This window comes from Macrotis lagotis, chromosome 5 (genome assembly GCF_037893015.1).
Source record: "Macrotis lagotis isolate mMagLag1 chromosome 5, bilby.v1.9.chrom.fasta, whole genome shotgun sequence".
NCBI lineage: Eukaryota > Metazoa > Chordata > Mammalia > Peramelemorphia > Peramelidae > Macrotis > Macrotis lagotis.
In genome coordinates this window covers 264,938,923-264,961,052 of record NC_133662.1, presented here as the reverse complement: position 1 = coordinate 264,961,052, position 22,130 = coordinate 264,938,923, and the positions used below count along the sequence as shown (strand labels likewise).

Below are 22,130 nucleotides of genomic sequence, written 5' to 3'. Positions count from 1 at the left end.
GTTTTCTCACTAGGATTTCCTTAATAAATGATATCACAGAAATCATCCAGGACAAAAATAGATCCCTCCCTGATGGGATTTTGTTCAATTCCAATGAGATGTCTCTGAGGAGCTTGGGAAATATTGAAAGTGTATAGATGTCCGTTATTTTGTTATTATTAATTATAATTAATATAAATAATATATTATATTAGTATAACAATATAATAATATAATACAATATAATTCATTTACTATAGCAGTTAACATGGAGAAAACATAGCCTAATGAGGAAAGCACCAGAGGGAGTCAGGAAGCCTTGGGTTTGTATCTTGCCTCAACCATTTCTAAGGTGGGAGACCCTGGAGAAGTCACTGAATTTTTCTACCTCAAGCTCTATGTTTGTAACATAGGAACAACAGTAGTGGCCAGTTAGAGGAAGTTGTGGGACATGAGAGATAGGACCTCTGAAAACCTTAAAATGTTGTTGGATTATTATTTTTTTAGTTGGGTTTTTTTTTTTTGCCAGACAATGGGGTTCAGTGGCTTGCCCAAGGCCACAGAGCTAGGTCATTATTAAGTGTCTGAGGTCGGATTTGAACTCAGGTCCTCCTGACTCCATGGCCAGTGCTCCATCCGCTGTACCACCTAGCTGCCCCTACCCTGGGCAATTCTTTCTTTCTTTTTTTTTTTTTTGCAAGGCAAACAGGGTTAAGTGGCTTGCCCAAGGCCACATAGCTAGGTCATTATTAAATGTCTGAGACCGGATTTGAACCCAGGTTGTCCTGACTCCAGGTCCAATGCCCTGTGCCACCTAGCCACCCCATTGGATTATTATTATTATTATTATTTATTATTATTATTATTACACTGTGATGAGCATCTCTGGTTCTCTTAGAATAGAGGTAAACAGCCATATCCCAAGGCAGCTATGACACAGTTCTGCTTCCCACCTGGTGAGGAGCATCCTTTGGAAGCCTCAAGAGGAGCTCATCCATTGGAGTTCAAGTGCGTTAGTGACTCTTCAAAGGAAAACTACATGTGTGAGCAAGCATTTGGCCATGAATATTGGGAAAACAGTTTGTTCTAAACAACATTTCTAGTCCATGTTGGGGCTTTCATGGAGCATTCCAAGGACCGGTGAGATATTAGTGGAGATGTGAAAATAAACACTAACCTGGGAAACTTTTCACCAGGATGAAGAGAAACAAGCCCCAAATGAATAAGCTATTCTCCTTCAGACTTGGGTGGTTGCAGACTGATAGAATGAGATAAGGATTGAGGAGGGAAAGAGAGAAAATGGGATAAACTGATCTCCCTCCCCCAGCTTCATAGGTCAAAGGATCATAGTCTTAAGGTTGAAAGGATCCTTAAAGGTCACTTGATCTGTTCCCCTCATATTACAGTTGAGGAAACTGAGGTCTGCAGAGGTGAAGAGGTTTATGCCCAAGATCACAAAGGAAGCCCATGGTAGGACCAGAAGATAACCTCAGGCCTTCCATCCCTCATCTAGTTCTTTTCCCATGGTATTTCCATAGAGGCCAGAGAATGATTTGTTTTTTCTTTTACTATCTAGCGCAGGGGTGAGAAACCTTTTTTTCTGCCAAAGTCCATTTGGATATTCATAATATTAATGGAGAGTCATACACAATTATCAATTTAAAAATTAGCCTGAAGTATTTGGTCAATCATTTAATTAATTCAACCCTAAAAAGCTCCTAGAGGGGCCTTGAAGGAGCTCCATGTGGGGCAGATATAAAGCATTTTACAAAACTCTAAATCCCTCTGTCAATGGGAAATTCATTCCTGGGAAATTCTGAATACAATAAGGGAGGAGATGCTCCCACTGTTCCAAGTTGGGGTCACTCTGGGAATCACTGAGGGAATTTTCTAAAAGAAATTTGAATTTGTTCAGAAGCCTGAAGGGGAAATGTCCATTTTCTATTCTTATATTGTTAATGTTTTGTCCTCTGTCTTCAAAGAAGACCAGAATATCAGGAAGGTGATACCATGATCACTTCACTGTATGTTCATAACAAATTGTCTGATGAAGGGGATTCAAGCCTGAAAAAAATTACACTTTTAATTTTAGTGACTTTCCCTCCTCTGTATAGACTATGTTGTCTCCATGTTAACTGCTATGATAAATTAAGTATATTTTATCATATTATTATATATTAATATACAATATATTATTTATATTAATTAATTATAATTAATAATAGTAAAATAATGGACATTTGTATACTTTCAAGGGGATTCAAGTCTGAAAAAATTACACTTTTAATTGTAGTGACTTTCCCTCCTCTGTAAAGAACAATGGATTTTTTTCCATTAGGCTTCAAAGTAGTTTATTCACTACAGGGTCCCAGAATCTTGGAGATGGAGGAGATGACCAAAGCCATTCAGCCCAGCAGACCATCCTGTACAAGACCTCTTGAAATTCCTCAGGCAGATCCCTTGCATGGCCATACAGGAAACCCCCAGCTGAGTCAAGGGATCACCCTTGCCTTTTCTGCCTCTCAATTCTTGGAAAATGCACTGAGGTTCCTAGTGACTGGGGCTGCTGACCCAACATGCCTAGGAAGTGGGCTGTGCCAGATGGAGAAGAGTCCAAGTGTCTGGGTCAAGGTCCCTCTGCTAGGCCACCACTCCTTCACTCATGTACTAGGATTGACCTAGCTTTCTATTCAGTTCTGGGATTTGACCACTGTGAAAGCTCTCTCCCCCAAGACTGACCAGCCATTTGTCTATAAATTATTATTCTAAAGCAGTGGTCTCAAACTAAAATAGAAAGCTCTGCAGGGGCATATTGATGTAGAAAACCACAAATTACCATTACCTGTGTTTTATTGTATTTTTATTTATTTTGTTAAGTATTTCCCAGTTACATTTTACTCTGGTTCTGGACAAAACCTCCTCTGGTGGCCTCTGTCTGAAAAGACTGTTTGGGTCCCAAGAGACTGTGACTTGGCTTGGCAAACAGCCCAGATTTCATGGAAGAGGAAAGGTTCCAAACTGGAAGGGGCCTTCGAGCCTGCATGGATGGGGAAACTGAGGCTCAGAAAGATCACTTGGGTCTTAAGTAAACAGAGGTGAGATTTGAACCAAGGTCTTCCTGACTCCATGCCTCACACTGTCCTCATGAGTTCAAGGAATTTTCTCTGCATTCCAAACTCTCAACTAGATTTTATTGAGCATTTTCTTGTGCTCAAGACATTGTCCCAAACACCACGGCTAGACCCAAAGAAGGAGCCGGGATTCTGACTATCCTCGGGAAACTTAGCATCTATTTGAGAAGATAAGCAAACCTCCTGGACACTAAGTAAGGACCTCTGATATGTCTCCCAGCTCCACAGGCTGTCCTTATGTCTGAAGTAGACCTCCTCCTCACCTCTTCCTGATTTTCATATTCTAGTGTATGCCCTAATGTACCATACCCCCAGTGTATTTAATTATCTCAATACAAATTGCTTCTGCTCCACCCCCTCTTTGTCAATAGAATGGAAGCTCCTTCAGGGCAAGGAATGATCTATTTTCATCTTTGAGCCCTCACTCCCTCCCACATTAGACATAGTAGATGTTTAATAAATGGTTGTGGAATGGATAAATGAATTAATCTTCTTCCTCTGGCAGAGAAGTGGCTTTGGATCGAGGGGCTATCAACATAGAGAGGTGAGATCCTGGCTCTGTATAGAGCAGAGATATAGTGACTAACCCTCAAATGAGCTGATCCCTATAGAGCTTCAAATTAGTCTCTTATCCTCCGTGAACCTCAGCTTCCTCATCAGGCTAACAAGGGGAATGGACTGGATGAACCCTAATGTCCCTATGGGCTGGACAGATGATAATGTGTCCTTCTTGGTCCTTGATTTCTCCATCCATAAATGAAGGGGTTGACCTGGTCACCTCAGAGGCTCCTTCCCACTTCTGGAGTTGAGATCAGGGAAGAGTTCTCATAAAATGTGGCCTCCAGGAGGAGGAAATAGATGAGGAAGTTGGTTGTCTGTTCTCTCTTCTTTGCTCCAGATAGTAAACTGATTTCTCCCTCCTTCCAAAACCTCACTGACTTTCTAAGGATTTTATGCAAGGTTCAGCTCAGTCTGAGCTTTTTTAGCCCCTGGTATTCCTACCGTTCCTCCGGATTGGACCATCTGCTATTCTGAGGTTTAGATAGTCTCCAGAAATGCCTCTCTCTTTGGAAATCAGGAACCTGGAGATGACATGGTCATTTTCTCTTGAGCTACCCATCTCTTCTGCTTTACCAACCTAAGAAATGAATAATTTCCAATGACACAAAGCTGGAAGGGAGAGCTAATGTGCTGGAAGACTGAATTAGAATCTTAAAAAGCTTAGAAATAATTAGACTGGGGTCGCTCCTATGATTTCTGTAACTCCCAGGTAGAGAAATTCCATCTTCCAAGACAGGCACCTTCTCTAAAACATAGAGAATTGTCTGATACATTTAAGTCAGGATCACACAGAAAATATGTATGCCAGAGAACCAGCACCCAAACCCACATTTTCCCATTTTTCAAGGCATCTCTATAATAGCCTGTGATCTCCCTCCCTCTCGGCTCACATCATTTAGCAAGTTAGTAGAGACTTTAAAGTCAAGACTGGATGAGACCCTGTGAGAAATTTTGGAGGCAGGGGAAGAAAAGGCAAACTGGATTATTTGGTCTATAAGGTTCCTTTCCACTCTGAGATTCCAGGGAGGCCTTTGGCAATGGGAAGCGCACTGTCTTCCAAGGCAGCCCATGCCACCACGGACCATGGAAACTTCTTTACCCCTCAGTCAACCTCTCTGCATCTTCTAGCTAGTGGGATTAGCTCTAGCATCATCCCAGAGAGGGTGGAAACTCTCTTCTGAGGGGCAAAAAGAATAGAGGAAGAGTCTGGGAAACAAATCACAAGCCTACCACCAAGACGTGACATAGGGAGGCTAGTGGGGGAGGGGAAGGGGAGATTTCAAATAGCAAACAACTTCTGGAGCTTGCTCTCTCATTCTCCTTTTATGTCTCCCTCCTCCTCCTCCTCCTCCTCCTCCTCCTTCCTCTTCTTCATCTCTTGCTGCTACTGCGGCTGTTTCTTTATCTATTTCTTCTTTCTCTCTCTCCCTCTCTCTCTTTGTTTATGTCTCTGTCTCTTTCTTTCCCTGTTTTATTCTCTGTGACTATCTCTATCTCTCTTTCAGCTAATCATTTTTTCCAGTTAATAATTTCTTAATTTCTTTAAGGCAGTGGGGTTAAGTGACTTGCCCAAGGCCACACAGCTAGGCAATTATTAAGTGTCTGAGGCCATATTTGAACTCAGGTCCTCCTGACTCCAGGGCCAGTGCTCTATCCACTGTGCCACCTAGCTGCTCCAGTTAATAATTTCTTGACTTGCATTAGTGTTAATTTCAAAATGTCAGAAGAACCAGAAAGGAGGAATCCCTAAACTGTGTCTGCTTCTCACTAACAGAAGAAAACAAAACAAAACAAAAAAAAAAAAAAACTAATACTGGGGTGAAAATAATGGAAACCTTTGGGAGAAGTGACCAGTAGCTAACATGTACAAGTCATGTCATCTTATTTAGGACAATATGATCCTCTTCAAACATGAAGGATGGAGCAGCTAGGTGGCGCAGTGTATAGAACAGTAGCCCTGGAGTCAGGAGTACCTGAGTTCAAATCCGGCCTCAGACACTTAATAATGACCTAGCTGTGTGACCTTGGGCAAGTCACTTAACCCCATTGCCTTGGAAAAACCTAAAAAAAAGAAATATAGAGACTCCTCTGAGCATAAAAAAAAAAAACCATGAAGGGCAACTACCACTGCCAGCACCTTAAGGTTAAATGACTTGCTCAGGGTTTCACAGTTAGGAAGTATTTGATACAAGATTTGAACTCAAATCTTTCCAACTCCTGAACCTCTCCATTGTGCTACCTAGCCACGGATAAAGAAAGAGAGGACAATTGGGCATAGTCTGCCACCACTCTAGAGTCTATGAAAACAAATTTCTTTTTTTTAAAGAAAGTTTTAATTTATTTATTTTTGAGGTGGGAGGAGGAGGAATGTAAGAGTTTTGAAGCTGATAACAAGAAAGGAAGATAAATAAAAGTTTCTTACAAAGTCAGTGTGCTGCTGCAAAACCCCTGAAGGCACATTGAAAATTTTTTTTACAGCTTTTATGGCTTAATGTATAATTACAAATGAACATATAGCAAGTGGGTTTTAATCCATCTTTTTATAAAAAAAATAGAACCTAGCAAGGTAAATACTTAAGCAAGAATTGCAAAAAATAAACCTAAAGTAGAGTCATGGAGTATCTTACAGCTATCCTTTTGAATGCTAGAACATTCCATATCAGTAAAAGAAAACATGGGAAACCACAAGACTAAACGTTAACCACAGACAAACTGAACTGGCTACATCACTTTGTCAGTACTTTAAATATGATTTCATTTATCACCATTATGTGGTTTAAAAAGGCAGAGTGCTAACTACTACCACATAAGCATCTTGGTCTGGCATGCCCACCTGTTACCATCTAGTGCCCACCTCTTACAAAGGGAAAAGCTGAACATTGTGCCCAAGAGCTAGCAATTAAAAAAACTTTCTGCATGTTGTCTATAAACTAACGTAGGTATGGGCCTCTCTCTAGATAGCCTTAAGTGGAAGATGAGAAAAAAGGATGGTTTTGTGAAATCAAACTCAGAGTATTCAGAACAAAGAATGGAGGATCCCATGCTTTATGTGAAGCCAAGCCAGGAGGGATTAGGAGACATTCAAGAAGAAAATTTTGATTGTGCAAAAAAGAAAGAATTTCAGTGAAGAGGAAAATCTCTGCCCTCACTTAAAGAGACCAGTGTGGATGCATAGAAAACTCAACAACCAACTAAGATTTAAAACAGAACCAAATTGAATGCAGGGCCAGGGAATAAAGAAGGATACAAAGTGTAGCATGATCCTCTAAAAATAATGTTAGGAAAGGTCAGGCACAGAATGAGCTGAGAACCAAAAGGGAAGTTGAGGACAATAAAAAGAGTTGGGGTTTTTATTTAGACCCAATAAGAGCAAAAGGAGTCTCAGAGAAGAGCTAGGAACTTTGCTTGAGGTATACGGAACAATGATAACCAGCAAGAGAGAGAAGACACAGCTGTTCAAGCTCAATTTTCTTTCTAGTTTGTTTTTCCTCAAAGGAGAATGACCTTTATACAGAACAGAACACACATAACTAACAAAGAATTGATATCCAAGATAAGTAAGGAGACAGTAAGAAAACATCTCCTTTCCCTTGATGAATACCAGTTACTTGAAGTTTTCCTTCAGTCCCTAAAGGGCTGACAGCTGTGATGGCTAAATCATCTTCAGGGGTATTTGAAAACTCATGGACAAAGGGAGCAGTATCATAAGATGGGAGAAGGACAAATGTCTTGACTTTCAGGAAAGGGACGATATAAGAGTCTGTGAACTAGGGGTCAGTGAACTTGACTTCGAATCCTGGGAAATTTCTAGACGAGATCATTAAAAAGATGATTTCCAAACATCTAGAGAGGGAAGCCATGATTACAAAGAACCAAAGATCAGTCATTCCAGACCAACACCTTCATTTGTTTTGACTGGCTTGCTCAAATAATAGATGAAGGGAATGCTGCAGGCTATGTTCACCTAGATTTTATCAAAGCATAAACTTTTACAACTTTGGTAGCAAAAAATGAATTTCATACATGTAAGATGGAGGCGGTATGATTATTCAGCATCTGTTCAGAAAAAGTTCTAAGGGTCGTGACAGACTGTGAGTTTGATGTGAGTCTGCAATACAATATGGCGGCCAAAAAAACTGGTGTAATCTTGGGCTTTTCAGTTTAGCTTCCAGAATAGAGAGATTATAGTGTCTCCAATTTCTGCACTCATGAAAAGTATTGAGTTCAGTCTGGGTCCCAAGAAGGACATTGAAAAAATGAAGAGTTCCCAGGGGAGGGCACTCAACATACCTTGAGGCTATTACACATAAAAATCAGAACGAATCGAGTCTATTTAGCGTGGAGAAGAACAGACTCATGGGGGAGACATGAGAACCATCTTCAAGTGTTGAAGGGATGCCACTTGGAATAAGGGTTGGAGTTCTTATATTTGGCACAAGAGGACAAAACCAGGAGCAATGGGTAGGAGTTGTTAAGAGGCAAATTTGACTTGTTTTCAAAGAGGAAAAAGTCTTAACAATTGGAGCTATCCAAGAATGAACTGGGCTGCTTTGATAGGTGGTTGTTTTCTCCTTCTTGGAGGTCTGTAAGCAGAGGAGGGTTGACTACCTGCCAAGCATATTAGAGTGGGGATTTCTTTTGTGCATAGAGTGGATTAGATGGTCATTGAGGTGCCTTCCAATTCAAAATTCTTTGAGTCTGTGTTGGTCTTGGAATCATCCCTAGTCTTCTTTTCTCAAAGTGGAAATTCCCATTTCTTTTTGCCACTCTTCATGGCAAGAATTCCAATCTCAGGGCAGTGAGGTAGCACAGTAGATAAGAACACTGGACCTGGAGTCAGGAAGACCTGAGTTCAAATTTGATTTCTGATAATTACCTAGCTGTGTGACCTTGGGCAAGTCACTTAAACCTATTGCTTTGAAAAGGCAAGAAGGAGGAGGAGGAGGAGGAGGAGAAGAAGGAGGAGGAGGAGGAGGAGGAGAAGAAGAAGGAGAAGGAGAAGAAGGAGAAGGAAAAGAAGAAAGAAGAAGAAAAAGAAAAAAGAAAAAGAAAAAGAGGAAGGAAGGAAGGAAGGAAGGAAGGAAAGAAAGAAAGAAAGAAAGAAAGAAAGAAAGAAAGAAAGAAAGAAAGAAAGAAAGAAAGAAAGAAAGAAAGAAAGAAAAGAAAAGAAAAGAAATCATTCCAGTCTCCTCACTATGCTGGTGGCTTTCTTCTGCACAAACCCACCATGATCCATTTCTTTCCTTAAATGAGGTACACAGAACTGAACACAATATTCCATATGTTGAGTAAAGGGTAGAATATATAGGGGAAGCTAATGGCACAGTGGATGGAGCACTGGGCTTGCGGTCAGAAGATCTAAATTAAAATCCAGCTTCAGATTCTAATTAGTATTGTGACCCTGGGCAAATTACACGACCTCTGCCTGTCTCTGCTGCCCCAATTGTAAAAGGGTAATTATAATAATAATAATAATACCACCTTTGCGGGGCTGCTGTGGGGATCAAATGAGCTATTTGTAAGTAACTTGGCACATAATAGAAATGATGTAAATGTTTCCCCTCTTCTTCCTCTCTTAAGCATTTCCTAATGCAGTTTAGTATCACATCAGTTCTTTGACTTCCTTATCACACTGTGGTCCATCAGAGCCTTGAGACCTTCTTCTTGGCCATTTCTGTCTTGATTGAAGAAAGTCAGATTCTCCAACAAAAGGAGGCACTCATAGGTTCAATGGATCCTGCAGATCTCTGGAACTTTAGAGATCAACTTATTTGAAGCTTTTGTTTAATAGACAAGGAAAGTGAAGCCCCAAAAGGAAAAATGTGTTGCCCCTAGACTCCCTGCAAAATCAGTGGCAGAAGGGAAAATCTGAGCCAAGGTCTCTGTGACACCTTGGTCAGAATTTTTACTATTTGCTCGATGGTCCCATGTAATTCATTGTATTTATTAATCACTTCCTGTGTCTGAGGAAGAGGAGAAGCATGGCAAAATAGAAAAGGAACCAGGGTCAGAGTTCTGGTCTCACCACTGAATGGCACAAGCTATGTTATCCTAGGTACATCCTTTAACTTCTCTACATCCCAGGCAGCTCTCCAAGACTAGCAACCGAGCAGGTGTAGATTTGTATTGGCGGGAGGATGTTCCACATCTGGGAGCTTCCTACACTAATGAAATGCTTGCAACACTATTCTGGGTGCTGTGGCTACAAAACAAGGATGCAAAGGCTTCTATCCTCAAGGTGCTGCTATTTTCCCGGGAGTGGATGTGATCTATAGCGTATAGATTCTTATATAGCATATAGATTCTTTCTTATATAGCATATAGTCTTATATAACATATAGATTCTTATATAGCATATAGATTCTTATATAGCATATAGTCTTATATAGCATATAGATTCTTTCTTATATAGCATATAGTCTTATATAACATATAGATTCTTATATAGCATATAGATTCTTTCTTATATAGCATATAGTCTTATATAACATATAGATTCTTATATAGCATATAGATTCTTATATAGCATATAGTCTTATATAGCATATAGATTCTTTCTTATATAGCATATAGAGTCTTATATAGCATATAGATTCTTATATAGCATATAGAGTCTTATATAGCATATAGATTCTTTCTTATATAGCATATAGAGTCCTATATATCATATAGATTCTTATATAGCATATAGATTCTTTCTTATATAGCATATAGAGTCTTATATAGCATATAGATTCTTTCTTATATAGCACATATAGTCTTATATAGCATATAGAGTCTTATATAGCATTTAGATTCTTATATAGCATATAGAGTCTTATATAGCATATAAATTCTTTCTTATATAGCATATAGTCTTATATAGCATATAGATTCTTATATAGCATATAGAGTCTTATATAGCATATATATTCTTATATAGCATATAGATTCTTTCTTATATAGCATATAGTCTTATATAGCATATAGATTCTTATATAGCATATAGAGTCTTATATAGCATATGGATTCTTATATAGCATATAGATTCTTTCTTATATAGCATATAGAGTCTTATATAGCATATAGATTCTTATATAGCATATAGATTCTTATATAGCATATAGAGTCTTATATAGCATATAGAGTCTTATATAGCATATAAATTCTTTCTTATATAGCATATAGTCTTATATAGCATATAGATTCTTATATAGCATATAGAGTCTTATATAGCATATAGATTCTTATATAGCATATAGAGTCTTATATAGCATATGGATTCTTATATAGCATATAGAGTCTTATATAGCATATGGATTCTTATATAGCATATAGATTCTTTCTTATATAGCATATAGATTCTTATATAGCATATAGAGTCTTATATAGCTTATGGATTCTTATATAGCATATAGATTCTTTCTTATATAGCATATAGAGTCTTATATAGCATATAGATTCTTATATAGCATATAGAGTCTTATATAGCATATAGAGTCTTATATAGCATATAGTCTTATATAGCATATAGAGTCTTATATAGCATATAGATTCTTATATAGCATATAGAGTTTTATATAGCATATAGAGTCTTATATAGCATATAGTCTTATATAGCATATAGAGTCTTATATAGCATATAGATTCTTTCTTATATAGCATATAGATTCTTATATAGCATATAGAGTGTTATATAGCATATAGATTCTTATATAGCATATCTTCTTATATAGCATATAGATTCTTAAATAACATATAGATTCTTTCTTATATAGCATATAGATTCTTCTTATATAGCATATAGCATACAGATTCTTAGAATGGATAAAGTTCATTAGTCATTAATCTCAGACATCCATGCAGCTTTTCTGCTTATCATTGGAGGATGATGGGAAATTCTCCACTTTCTTCTAGAAACAGCTCATTTCATTTGGGACAACTCTGTTTGCTAGGACATCTTCATAAGAGAACCATAGCAAATGCTCTAACTTCCTACCGAGGAAATTCCACTATCAGACGACTCTCCATTTAAAAATTCTTTAAATAAGGCATACTGGGAAGACAGATGAGTTTAGTCCCAGCAGGAAGAGCTGAGTTCTATTCTCCTCTCTGAAGCAGTGACATAGTAACTCTGTTCACTTCTCGGTGCTCTAGTTAACCCTTTTAAAAAATTTGTATTTATTTATTATTTATTTATTCTTTGTTTCCTCTTTAACCCATTCCCAATGAACTAGGTTTCCAGAATTACCATCTGTCTTTTCTCACCTAATTCCTCTGTAGCAATTCTTCTTCTTGCACCTCATTTCTATAAGATGGCAACTTTTAAAAACAAAATCTTTCCCGAAACCATTTTACTTTTAAGAATCCCATCCTACAAGCTCTACCCCTATCTTTCCTTCTATCTATTCAATTACTAATAACAATATTGGGATGTGGTTTACATTTCCATAGATAGTAAGCATTTTGTCCTTCTGCATCCTTTGTAATTAGTCTTGGATGGTTTCCTTCTCTCTTTTTTGGTTCTTATATGTCATATTTTCCTTCAAGTTCAGGTCTTTTTGCCACAAAATCTTGAAAGTCTGGCAATCCATTAAATGTCCATTTTTTTCATATAGGTTGATGCTTAACTTTGCTGGGTATGACTTTTCTCCAGTTCTTTGACTCTTTGCTATGCAGCATTCTAAGACTTGAGGCCTTTTAATGCAGCCACTGCTAGGTCCTGTGTAATTCTTTTTTTTGTTTGTTTTACTTATTTTGAGTTTTACAATTTCCCCCTAATCTTCCTCCCCCCCAGAAGGCAGTCTGTTAGTCTTTACATTGCTTCCATGGTACACATTGATCTAAGTTGGATGTGATGAGAGAGAAATCCTATCCTTAAGGAAGAAAAAGTATCAGAGAAAGCAGGATTACATGGTAAGATCATGGGGGTCTTGCGTAATTCTTTTTTTATTTTATTTATTTTGAGTTTTACAATTTTCCCCTAATCTCCCCCCCCCCCCAGAAGGCAGTCTGTTAGTCTTTCCCTGGTTTCCATGGTCTATATTGATCTCAATGGAATGTGATGACAGAGAAATCCAATCCTTAAGGGGGACACATCAAGTGTCAAGGGAGGGCGGGCCTGCAGGGTCAGGTCATGGGGGTCTTGTGTAATTCTTTTTAGTTTATTTTATTTATTTTGAGTTTTGCAATCCTCCCCCCACCATCTTGCTTCCCTCCCTCCATCGATCAGAATGGCCTGCCTGGCATTTTCCTTGCCTCCAGTCGCCTCTGAAGCCCCTAATCTGCCGCCAGGCCACACCTCCGGGCGCGTTGCTCCTGCAGGGCCGCAACGTTTGCCCCTTTTAATTGCTTGGGAAGTTGTTAAACCGTGAAACAGCGGGATGCGACCCCCCCCCCCCCCACGGCTAGCGCGGTCTCCGTGATGGGGACGCTCGGCCTGCCCCGGCATCCCCACTGGCCAGGGACACTCCTCCCTGGTCACTCCCGGGCCGGCGGCTCAGGGCCGGGCCGGGCCATGAGCGGGGGACCGCGCCCCGGCGGCCGGGGCTCGGGCGCCGCATCCTTCCCGGAGGATGATGGGAAACTCCCTGCCTTGCTCCCGGGGCGGCGCCTCCCGGGCCGCGGCTGACGTCAGGACGGCCGGGCGCGGGGCGGGGCCGGCGGGGGCGGGGCGGGGGGCGGGCCGGGGGCCGCGGAGCCGAGCCGGGGCCGGGCCGGGCAGGCCGGGCGGAGGCGCCGATGGAGATGGGCACGCAGGGCTCGGGGCGCCGCAGGCTGCCCCCGCGGGAGCGCCTCTCGGCCGAGGACGACGCGCTCAGCCAGATCGCCCGAGAGGTGGGTGGGGGCGCCGGCCGGGGGGGGGGGGCGCCCGTGACCTTCGCGGGGACACAAAGAGCCGGCCCGGCGGCCCCCGACCTGGGGCTGGGCCGGCCGGGAGGGGGGCAGCCGCACGGCCCGGGGCCCCCGCGGCTCGTCCATCCCCGGGCCTCAGTTTCCCCATCGGCGAAATGGACTAGATGGATGGAGGGACCCCTTCCCGGCCCGGGTCTCAGTTTCCCCATTTGTAAAATGAGAGGGTTTCGCTAGATGCCTGGGAAGGCCCTGGCTGACCCCCCGACCCCCTAAACTGCCCCGCCCTCAGTTTCCCCATCTCAGAAATGAGAGATTTAAGAGTAGCCTGGCTACCTGTGCAGGAGAGGGTCCGGTGGTGGTCCATGCCCTCCACACCTCAGTTTCTTAATCTGTAAAATCAGGGGAGGGCACTAGATGGCCCTTGGGTGCCAGCAACTTTGGATCCTTTGGGATCCTTTGGGATCCCTTAGGAAGAGTGGGAGCTGGCCTGCAGTGACCTTGCATTTAGTCTCCTCTATTAAGGAGCAAACAAATAGGAGAGGAAAAGAAAGGCACAAAGACAGCCCCTGGCCTCCCCGAGCTTCCATTCCATACACTTAAAAGGGAGGAAAGACTTTGGGAAGCCCGAGACTGGCCTGGGACGCTCCCTAAATGGATGTTCTGGGAGGAGTCCGGGCTTCCCACCCAGAGGTAACACAACGGGTCTCTTCGATTGGCCACTGTGCCTTGAGACTACTGAGGCAAAACTGAAATTGCCCCTGACCTAAGTTTACCTCCTCTGAAGAGATGCCACTTCTCTGCTGGCCCGAGGGCAGACTGGCAACCAGCTTCCCAGGCCAGTTTACCTAGGAGGAACTGAGGCAGGGAGGAGAGAAATAACGGCTCCAAAAGCCTTCCAGGTAGAGAGTGGCCTCGTCACAGGTAGACCGTGGCTGCTCTCCCAAGCTTTCCCTTCGTGATTCTGATCTCTGTAAAAGGCCCACTTCCTCTGAGAGGCACTGTGGCTTAGTGGGTAGTGTTGGCCTCAGAACCCGCCTCTGGGATCTAGGGCAGCTCATTCCAGCCCTCAGACAGCTGCTAAGACTATAATTGGCAGAGGAGGCGATAGTCCCCATTGTAGAGTTCCTCATACCAGTGAGATCACAGGTCTAGAATCGTTCCCTCTGGGAAGCTTTACATTTCCCTTGGTTGCTAGGGGTCTCTTCCTCCTCAAATTATCCAGGCTTTCCAACCAATACTGGAGATCCTAAGGTCATAGATTTCAAGCTGGAAAGGGACCCTGGGCGCCATCTCACCCAATCCTCTCATTTTCCAGATGAGTAGACTGAGGCCCAAGGGACTGCTTGCCCAGCCTCCCTCGGGCCTCATCGTCTCTGTTTCCTCCTCTTTCAAACAGAAATAGTAATACTTCCATTGCCAACCTCATATGGAAGGTTTTGGGGGAGGAAAAGGCCATTGTACACAGAGGAGGAAGGGAGAACCGTGTGTGTCTCTCTGTGTAGTTAATGGGACAGATATCTCGCCAATCTAGAATCCAATAAGGCTTCTAAAGGTGCTTTGAGAGACAGTGAGTGATCAAATCCCGTAGTCCATAGAGGTAGGAGGAGTTGGTCCAAGTTCTGCTTGCTACTTTTTGGACCTGTGTCCATAGGCTGACCACTCTCCTCTCTAATTTCCCCCAAATTGGCTTGTCTCAGTGAGAGGCCATTAGCCAATCAACATCAGTGGAGGAAGTTTTCACACCAGGCGTCACTTGATGACTCAGGTCTCTTGTGAGGGAGCCCCCCTGGACCCCACTACTGTACTTAGCTGCCAGCATGGGCCATCTAATCTTCTTTGGGGCATGGGGGCCTTGGGGAAAAAGCTTTGATGGATGTGATGGAGGAACAGCTCTCATTGGATTCGCACACCACAGTGGGGGTGGGGGGCAGACTGTACTTTGGTCTTCAGTGGGTGACCCATGATGGTTTAAATGCTTTCTTATTGGTCAGGGGGTGCTACTGTGTCGGCTGCACCCTTGGTCCCAGTGCACCCTGCACTGGCCTTCCAGTGCTGAGCTGAGCCATGAAGATGGGGGTGGCCACACGCCCAGCTTCTTCTCAGACTTTCCAGTGGCCAAATTTTCCTGTTAGAGTCCATGTTTTTTACAGAAAACATAACCCATTTATGTCCCATTAAAACCTTGCAAAGGGCAGCTCCTAATTGAATACCTTTAAAGGGAAATGTGGGAAATATCTATGCCAACACTCAGGGGAAGCCTGTGAAGGGGTGCAGTCGGGGTCGGCCTGCTCTCCCAGATTTCTTCAGGGTGTTTGCCATGGCCCTTCACAGCAGTGCGGATTCAAGATTGGAAAGTTTATTATAGCAAGTGAGAAGGGCCATCAGGAGGGGCCATATGTGCTTCTCTGGAACCCCAGCTCCCCTAGAAGCCTCAGAATTTTTGCTGCAGTTCTAGTACTGTGGAAATGCCAAAAAAAAAAAAAATTAGACAACTCTTCTCTACCCATAAATATTTATAATCTAAATCAGTGTCCTGTTCTAGCTTGGGTCTGTTTCCCACGTGACTCTGGAATTCTTGACATGTTTTTTCCTCCTCTTAGATAGTAAGTTTGAGGGTAGGGCTCATTCCTAGCTCCTAGCAGAGGGTCTTGGATTCAACTGGTGCCAAACTGGTGGATTTTGCTTGTGTGAGCAGTGGAGCTGGAAAAGGGGTGCTAGGGACCCATGAATCAATCAGGGGTCCATCAGGATTATTTCTTTGAATCGATGATTCAGAGTGGGAAGAAAGGTGGATTAAATACTCTCAAAGCATGCAGTACAGTTTTGGAGTCAGAAGTCCTGAGTTCAATTTCTGCTTGTGTGACCTCAGAGAAGTCATTTGTTCTTCCCCCGCCCCCAGGCCTCCATTTCTTCATCTGTAAAATGAAGGTTTTGGACTAGGTGGCCTCTAAGGGCTCTTTGAGTTCTAAATCTATGATCTTGTGTTTTGCAACCTCTCTTACCTTAGAGTTATGAGAGATCAAGCAAGAGAGGGCATGGAAATTTGAAACTAAGAACCAGAGACTTCTCCCTCCTTCATAAAATACTGCCATATTATATGATTCTCTGAGAGAAGCCTCTCTGATCCTTTTCAGCTCTAAATCAGTGTTTCTAAGTCCTTTGTCCTTTCTGCGCCTGTTTCCTTATTTGTAAAATAAGGAGGTTGCACTCACTGGCATCTGAGATTCTTTTGAAATCGAGAACATTGCTGGTGGTGGTATTGGTGTTGTTGGTGATGTTGGTGTTGATGGTCAGTCATGTCTGACTCTGTGTCCCACAAACCACCTCTCTCCTTCACTATCTCCCAAAGTCTGTCCAAGCTCATGTTCCTGATTTCCTGACACTATGAGTTCGTCTCATCCCCTGCCATTCTCTTTTCCTATTACCTTTAACCCTGACCAACAAAAAGGTCTTTTCCAATGACTCTCATCTTCTCATTATGTGACCAAAGAATGTAAGCTCCAGTTTCAGTATTTGACCTTCCAGTGAATAACCTCAATTAATTTCTTGAAGGATTGACTGATCTGTTCTCCATGGTCTCCAAGGGACTCTCAGAAGTCTTTTCCAACACCACAATTCGGGAGTATCAATTCTGCAAAACTCAACCTTTCATTTTAGTCCAACTCTCATAACCATATGTTGCTACTGGAATAACCCTAGTTTTGACTCTATGGACTTTTGTCAGCAGCGTGATGTCTCTGCTTCTTAGTCTGCTATCCAGATTTGCCATAGCTGTGAGCCTCTCTTTAACTGGTTAGTGATTCCACATTTAGTCTTTGATGTTCTCTTCCCCTACAGCAACCTCTTATCCTTAAAGTACCAGAGTAAGCAGGAGCAGGGGAGTGCCAGAGTTAAGGCGGAGAAGGGATGCCATTCTAGGTACCTGACCCAGCCAGAGAAAAGCCATAGAGGCAGGAAATGGAATGTGTCCCATGGGGAGTACCAGCTTGACAAGAAATTGGTAACTGAGTCTGGAAAGCCGGTCTGAATTTGGATGGAGAAGGACTTGAAACGTGAAACGGGGAGCTTGATGTTGAACCAATAAGAAGTCTCTGAGGAATGTGATCCAGTCTTTGCTCTGGAATATCACTATGGCAGCTCTATGCAGGGGAGCTTGGATTCTAGCTCTTCTCACTCACTTGTGGGATCTTGACCAAGTTACCTGACTTGTGAGTCTTAGCTTCTTCATCTTTACAAATGAAGGGTTGAGGGCAGCTAGGTGGACACTTAATAATTGCCTAGCTGTGTGACCTTGGGCAAGTCACTTAATCCCATTGTCTTAAATAAATCGAAATTTTTTTTTTTTAATGAAGGGTTGGAGCAGATGGCCTGCAAGGTCCCTTCCAGCTGTATATCAATATCCCAGTGATCCCACCTGTGTGACCTTGGATAAGTCACTGAATGTATCTGAACCTCAGTTTCTTATCCAGATGACCTCCGAGAGAATTTTTCAGTCATTCTTCAAGCTGAGCAGTGTCTCAGGTTGGATCTGGACCCCACTGAGTGACCTGTTTAGCCACACTGCCCATGGTGTCTAAATGATATTAATTAACATTAATTAACCTAAACAGATGTGCTAAACCCCTTCAGTCATACACACATTATGGGCAAGGGCAGTGCCAAGGGTTTGGGCCTGCTCCTGGTCAAGCATTTATTTGGGCACATTGGACCTGCCCATGCCCCAGTGTGGCCTGCTGGCTCCTCCTTCTGTCTTTTTGGTTTCTTCTTAACTTTCCACTGGCTACACCTGGAACCACAGGAAAAGTGGAGGTGAGGCCTCATCTAGTCCCTTCTAGCTGGGTCCCCACTGCACCTGTACAAACCTTGGCATCACCAGTACATGCCAGGCTACCAACAAGACTCTTGCCTTAAATTCTTGTTGTCTTGTGCTCCTGAGCTGCCCCAAGAGCCATTCTTAACCAGAGAATTCCAGTTGGGGGTGGACTAAGGAGGCTTAACTCTGGAGACGCTAGCGGCTCCCCCAGTGGCTTATGGGCCTGGGCGGCAGCAGCTGTTGCAGAGCCAAGTTCCAGCTGTCTTCCATGCTCTGAAAAGTTGTTAGGAAAACTTGTTAGTTTGACTCCATTCTTGGCAAAATTTGAAAATGTGTTCTACAGAGTTGGTTAGAAAAGGACAAACAATTGGTACAAGTCATTGGGGTTAGCGGGTTTCAGGAAGGCCATTCCCAAGAAGAACTCACTCTAGACCCATCTTATTTCCTTTTTAGAAAGGATAAGCAGACTATGGATGCAGGAAAATGCCAGCGGGGTGCTGGGTCTGGCATGCCAAGTTCAAACTCTGCTGAGGTACATCCTAGCTTTGTGACTCCAAGATGCTTTACCTCAGCCTCAGTTTCTTCATCGCAAAATGAAAAGGTTGGACTAGATAGAAGACTCTCAGGTTGCTTCTAGCCCAAAACCTAGCAAAAGAAGTCACTAAAGGGCAACCAGAGATGGGGGATTGTGCCAGTTCTTCCTTTGGCATTAGTGGTGAAGATGATAACTTTAGTCATACTCAAGTCTTTTTTGACTCCCCCCTCCCATTGTGGCTAATCTGCTGCCAAGAACTGTTGATTGGATGACATCTCTCACCTCTATCTTCTCCCAGTTCATGTACCCACCACCCTAGGTTGTGGTTTAAATCACCTGTCTCCACAGTGGTCTCCAGAGTAGAGATTAGAGAATAAGACCAATTAGACCGGGGAGGGGGGTAGTGTATGGGCAGCCAGTCAGAGAGCAGCAATATGAGTCATCTTCTCCCCAGCCCAGCCAGCCCTAGTCTTATCTCCAACCCAACTACAGCATTCCTGCTTTGCCCAGAATGGCCCGGGCAGGTGTGGGCCTCTCGGGGTATTTATATAACCTAATCTAAGCCTAGCAGACTCAGATACTGGAAGCAGATACACAGACAAAATTCCCTGCCCCTGCCCCTGCCCCCAACAAACCCCAGTGCCATCTTGAAACCCCTCCCACCAACTCATCCCCCCTGGACAGCCCCAAGTGCCCTTCGATGCAGTCTATTCTTCAAGCCATTGTCCAAGGAGCAAGCCCATGAACACACATTTTATGTTACTAGTGGGAAAGAGGGTCAGGCAGAGAACTTTCCCCTACCCAGAGCCACTCTTGTTTAAACCTTCTCTTTTTTTTTTTAAGAGGGCACCATCCTTTCCCTCTCCCCAGTTTTTCTTATCTATGACTCATTGCTCAGTTGAAACTGTTCTCTCCAAAAGGACCAATGTTCCCTTAATTGCCATTCGATGATTTTTTCCTCCAGTCTTCCTCCTCTTGTCTTTGGGTTTTATGACACTGATTTTTTTTCTTGTTGTCCTCCTACCTATTAGACCATCTCATCTGTCATACTGGCAATTGCATCACGATTCTGACTAATCCTAAATTTCCCTAAGTTCTGTCTTGAGCCCTTTTCTCTTCTCTCTGGGCTTTTACTTAGTAATCTTATCAGCTCCCCTGGGTTTAATTATTATCTCTGTGCAAATGACTTCTGGATCCATTCATCCAGTCGTGGGGCTCTCCCCTGAGCTCCAGTCCTGCTGGACATTTCAGATAACATTCTTCAAACACCTCCAACTCAACACATCCAAATCAGACCAATAACCAGCCCTAGACCCCTTCCTCCTCTGAGCTTCTCTGTTGCTCTTGGAGGCACCCCCCCCCCAACTCCCAGCAGTCTCCTCCCTTGGTGTTATTCTTGACATGTCCAATCAACCACCAGCTCTTATGTCTACTTTCACACCTTTTGCATCTCTCCAGGTTTTCTCAGGCCTTCATTACCTCCAAGACTATTCCTTCAATTTCTTTTTCTTCTCTTATTGCTGAAGCTAACGTTTCTAATACAATATTGAATAGTAGTGGTGAGAATGGGCATCCTTGTTTCACCCCTGATCTTATTGGGAATGCCTCAAGCCTATCCCTGTTGCATATAATGCTTGTGGATGGTTCCAGATAGATACTAAGGAACAAACCATTTATTCCTACACTCTCCAGTGTTTTTAGTAGGAATGGGGCTGTATTTTGTCAAAAGCTTTCTCAGCATCTACTGATATAATCCTATGATTTCTGATAGGTTTGTTATTGGTATGATTTTCCTAATATTGAACCAACCCTGCAAGTGGTAACTTGTAATCGTTTTGCTAAGATTTTATTTAAGATTTTTGCATCTATATTCATCAGGGAGATAGGTCTATAATTCTCTTTCTCTATTTTAGCTCTTCCTAGTTTAGGTATCAGCACCATATTGGTTTCATAGAAAGAGTCAGGCAGAGTCCCGTCTTCCCCTATTTTCCCAAAGAGTTTATATAGAATTGGAACCAAATGTTCCTTAAATGTTTAGTAGGATTCATTTGTGAATCCATCAGGCCCTGGAGATTTTTCTTAGGGAATTCAGTGATGGCTTTTTCTGAGATAGGGCTGTTTAGGTTATTAATCTCCTCTTCATTTAATCGGGGCAACTTATATTTTTGTAAATATTCATCCATTTCATTTAGATTGTCAAATTTATTGGCACAGTAAATTTTTTTTTAATTTCAAGCAATGGGGCTAAGTGACTTGCCCAAGGCCACACAGCTAGGAAATTATTAAGTGCCTGAGGTTGGATTTGAACTCAGGTCCTCCTGACTCCAGGGCCAGAGCTCTATCTACTGTACCTCTATCCACCTAGCTGCCCCTCCTCCAAGACTACTGAGACAGCTTCTATCCTTCCCTCACTCACCCTCCACTCACCTAGCTGCCAGATGATTTCTCTGAAGGGCCCATCTAACCATGTCGCTTCCCTGCCCAATCAATTCTACTTGTCTCCATATTGCCTTTTAATTCAAATATCACATTTGTAAATTATTTTTGGATATATTTATACCATACCTAATTATAAGTATAATAGTACATTATATAAATATATAATTTCTAAATAGGTAAATATACATGTTGAAAAGATAAGCTCATAACTGATTGGGATGTGTGATCAAGAAAGTTCAAGACCGGTCGGCTCTGCCATGTTGAGCCTCCCCATGAGTTTCCAATCTTTCCAATCCATCCTACTCCTAATTCCTTCAGTAATCTTTTTAAGGTACAGCTCAGAAACCTTCCATAGCTCCCTATTGCCTCTGAGATAAAGTACAAATGCCTCAGCGTACGACTCCTTTTTATGCATATTCTCTGTGTTTAAACCAAATTGAACTAGTAGTGCAGCCCAAACTCAAAGTACTGTCACCTAGCTCTGGGTCATCCTTGGGGCAGCCTCCATTTCCCATGTGGATTGTTTGCCCTTGAAGGCCCAACTCTGGTGCCACTCCTCACTAGTGTTCTTTTCCTTATATTTTCATAGAATGTTTTATCTTAAGCTGCTAAGAAATGGTTGGTTCTTGTCCTTCATTATTGAAAAAGACCAAAATGTCATCACTCTGTTAGAGACAGATGACAGTGCGTCCGACTGTGGCTGTTCAGACCAAAATGTGCTTGGAATGCTCTACCTCAGGTTGGGCACAAATAGTCCATGTGAACACCCGTCTATTCTAAACTTACATATCTCATGTTTGAGCTACTTCCATTCTACCTTGCTCATATAGCGCAGCCC

General features: G+C 42.6%; 1 protein-coding gene across 23 annotated transcripts in view; it reads left to right on the top strand.

Moving 5' to 3' along the window:
• The first annotated feature begins 13,353 nt into the window (after positions 1–13,353).
• LRRFIP1 (LRR binding FLII interacting protein 1) overlaps positions 13,354–22,130 on the top strand; it is a 193,045-nt gene continuing 184,268 nt past the window's right edge. For all 23 annotated transcript variants that reach the window (XM_074189783.1, XM_074189784.1, XM_074189786.1 and 20 more), the window contains exon 1: positions 13,354–13,487. In XM_074189783.1, the coding sequence (XP_074045884.1) occupies positions 13,392–13,487 (96 nt within the window). In that variant the 5' untranslated portion in view covers positions 13,354–13,391. The remainder of the gene's footprint in view (positions 13,488–22,130) is intronic.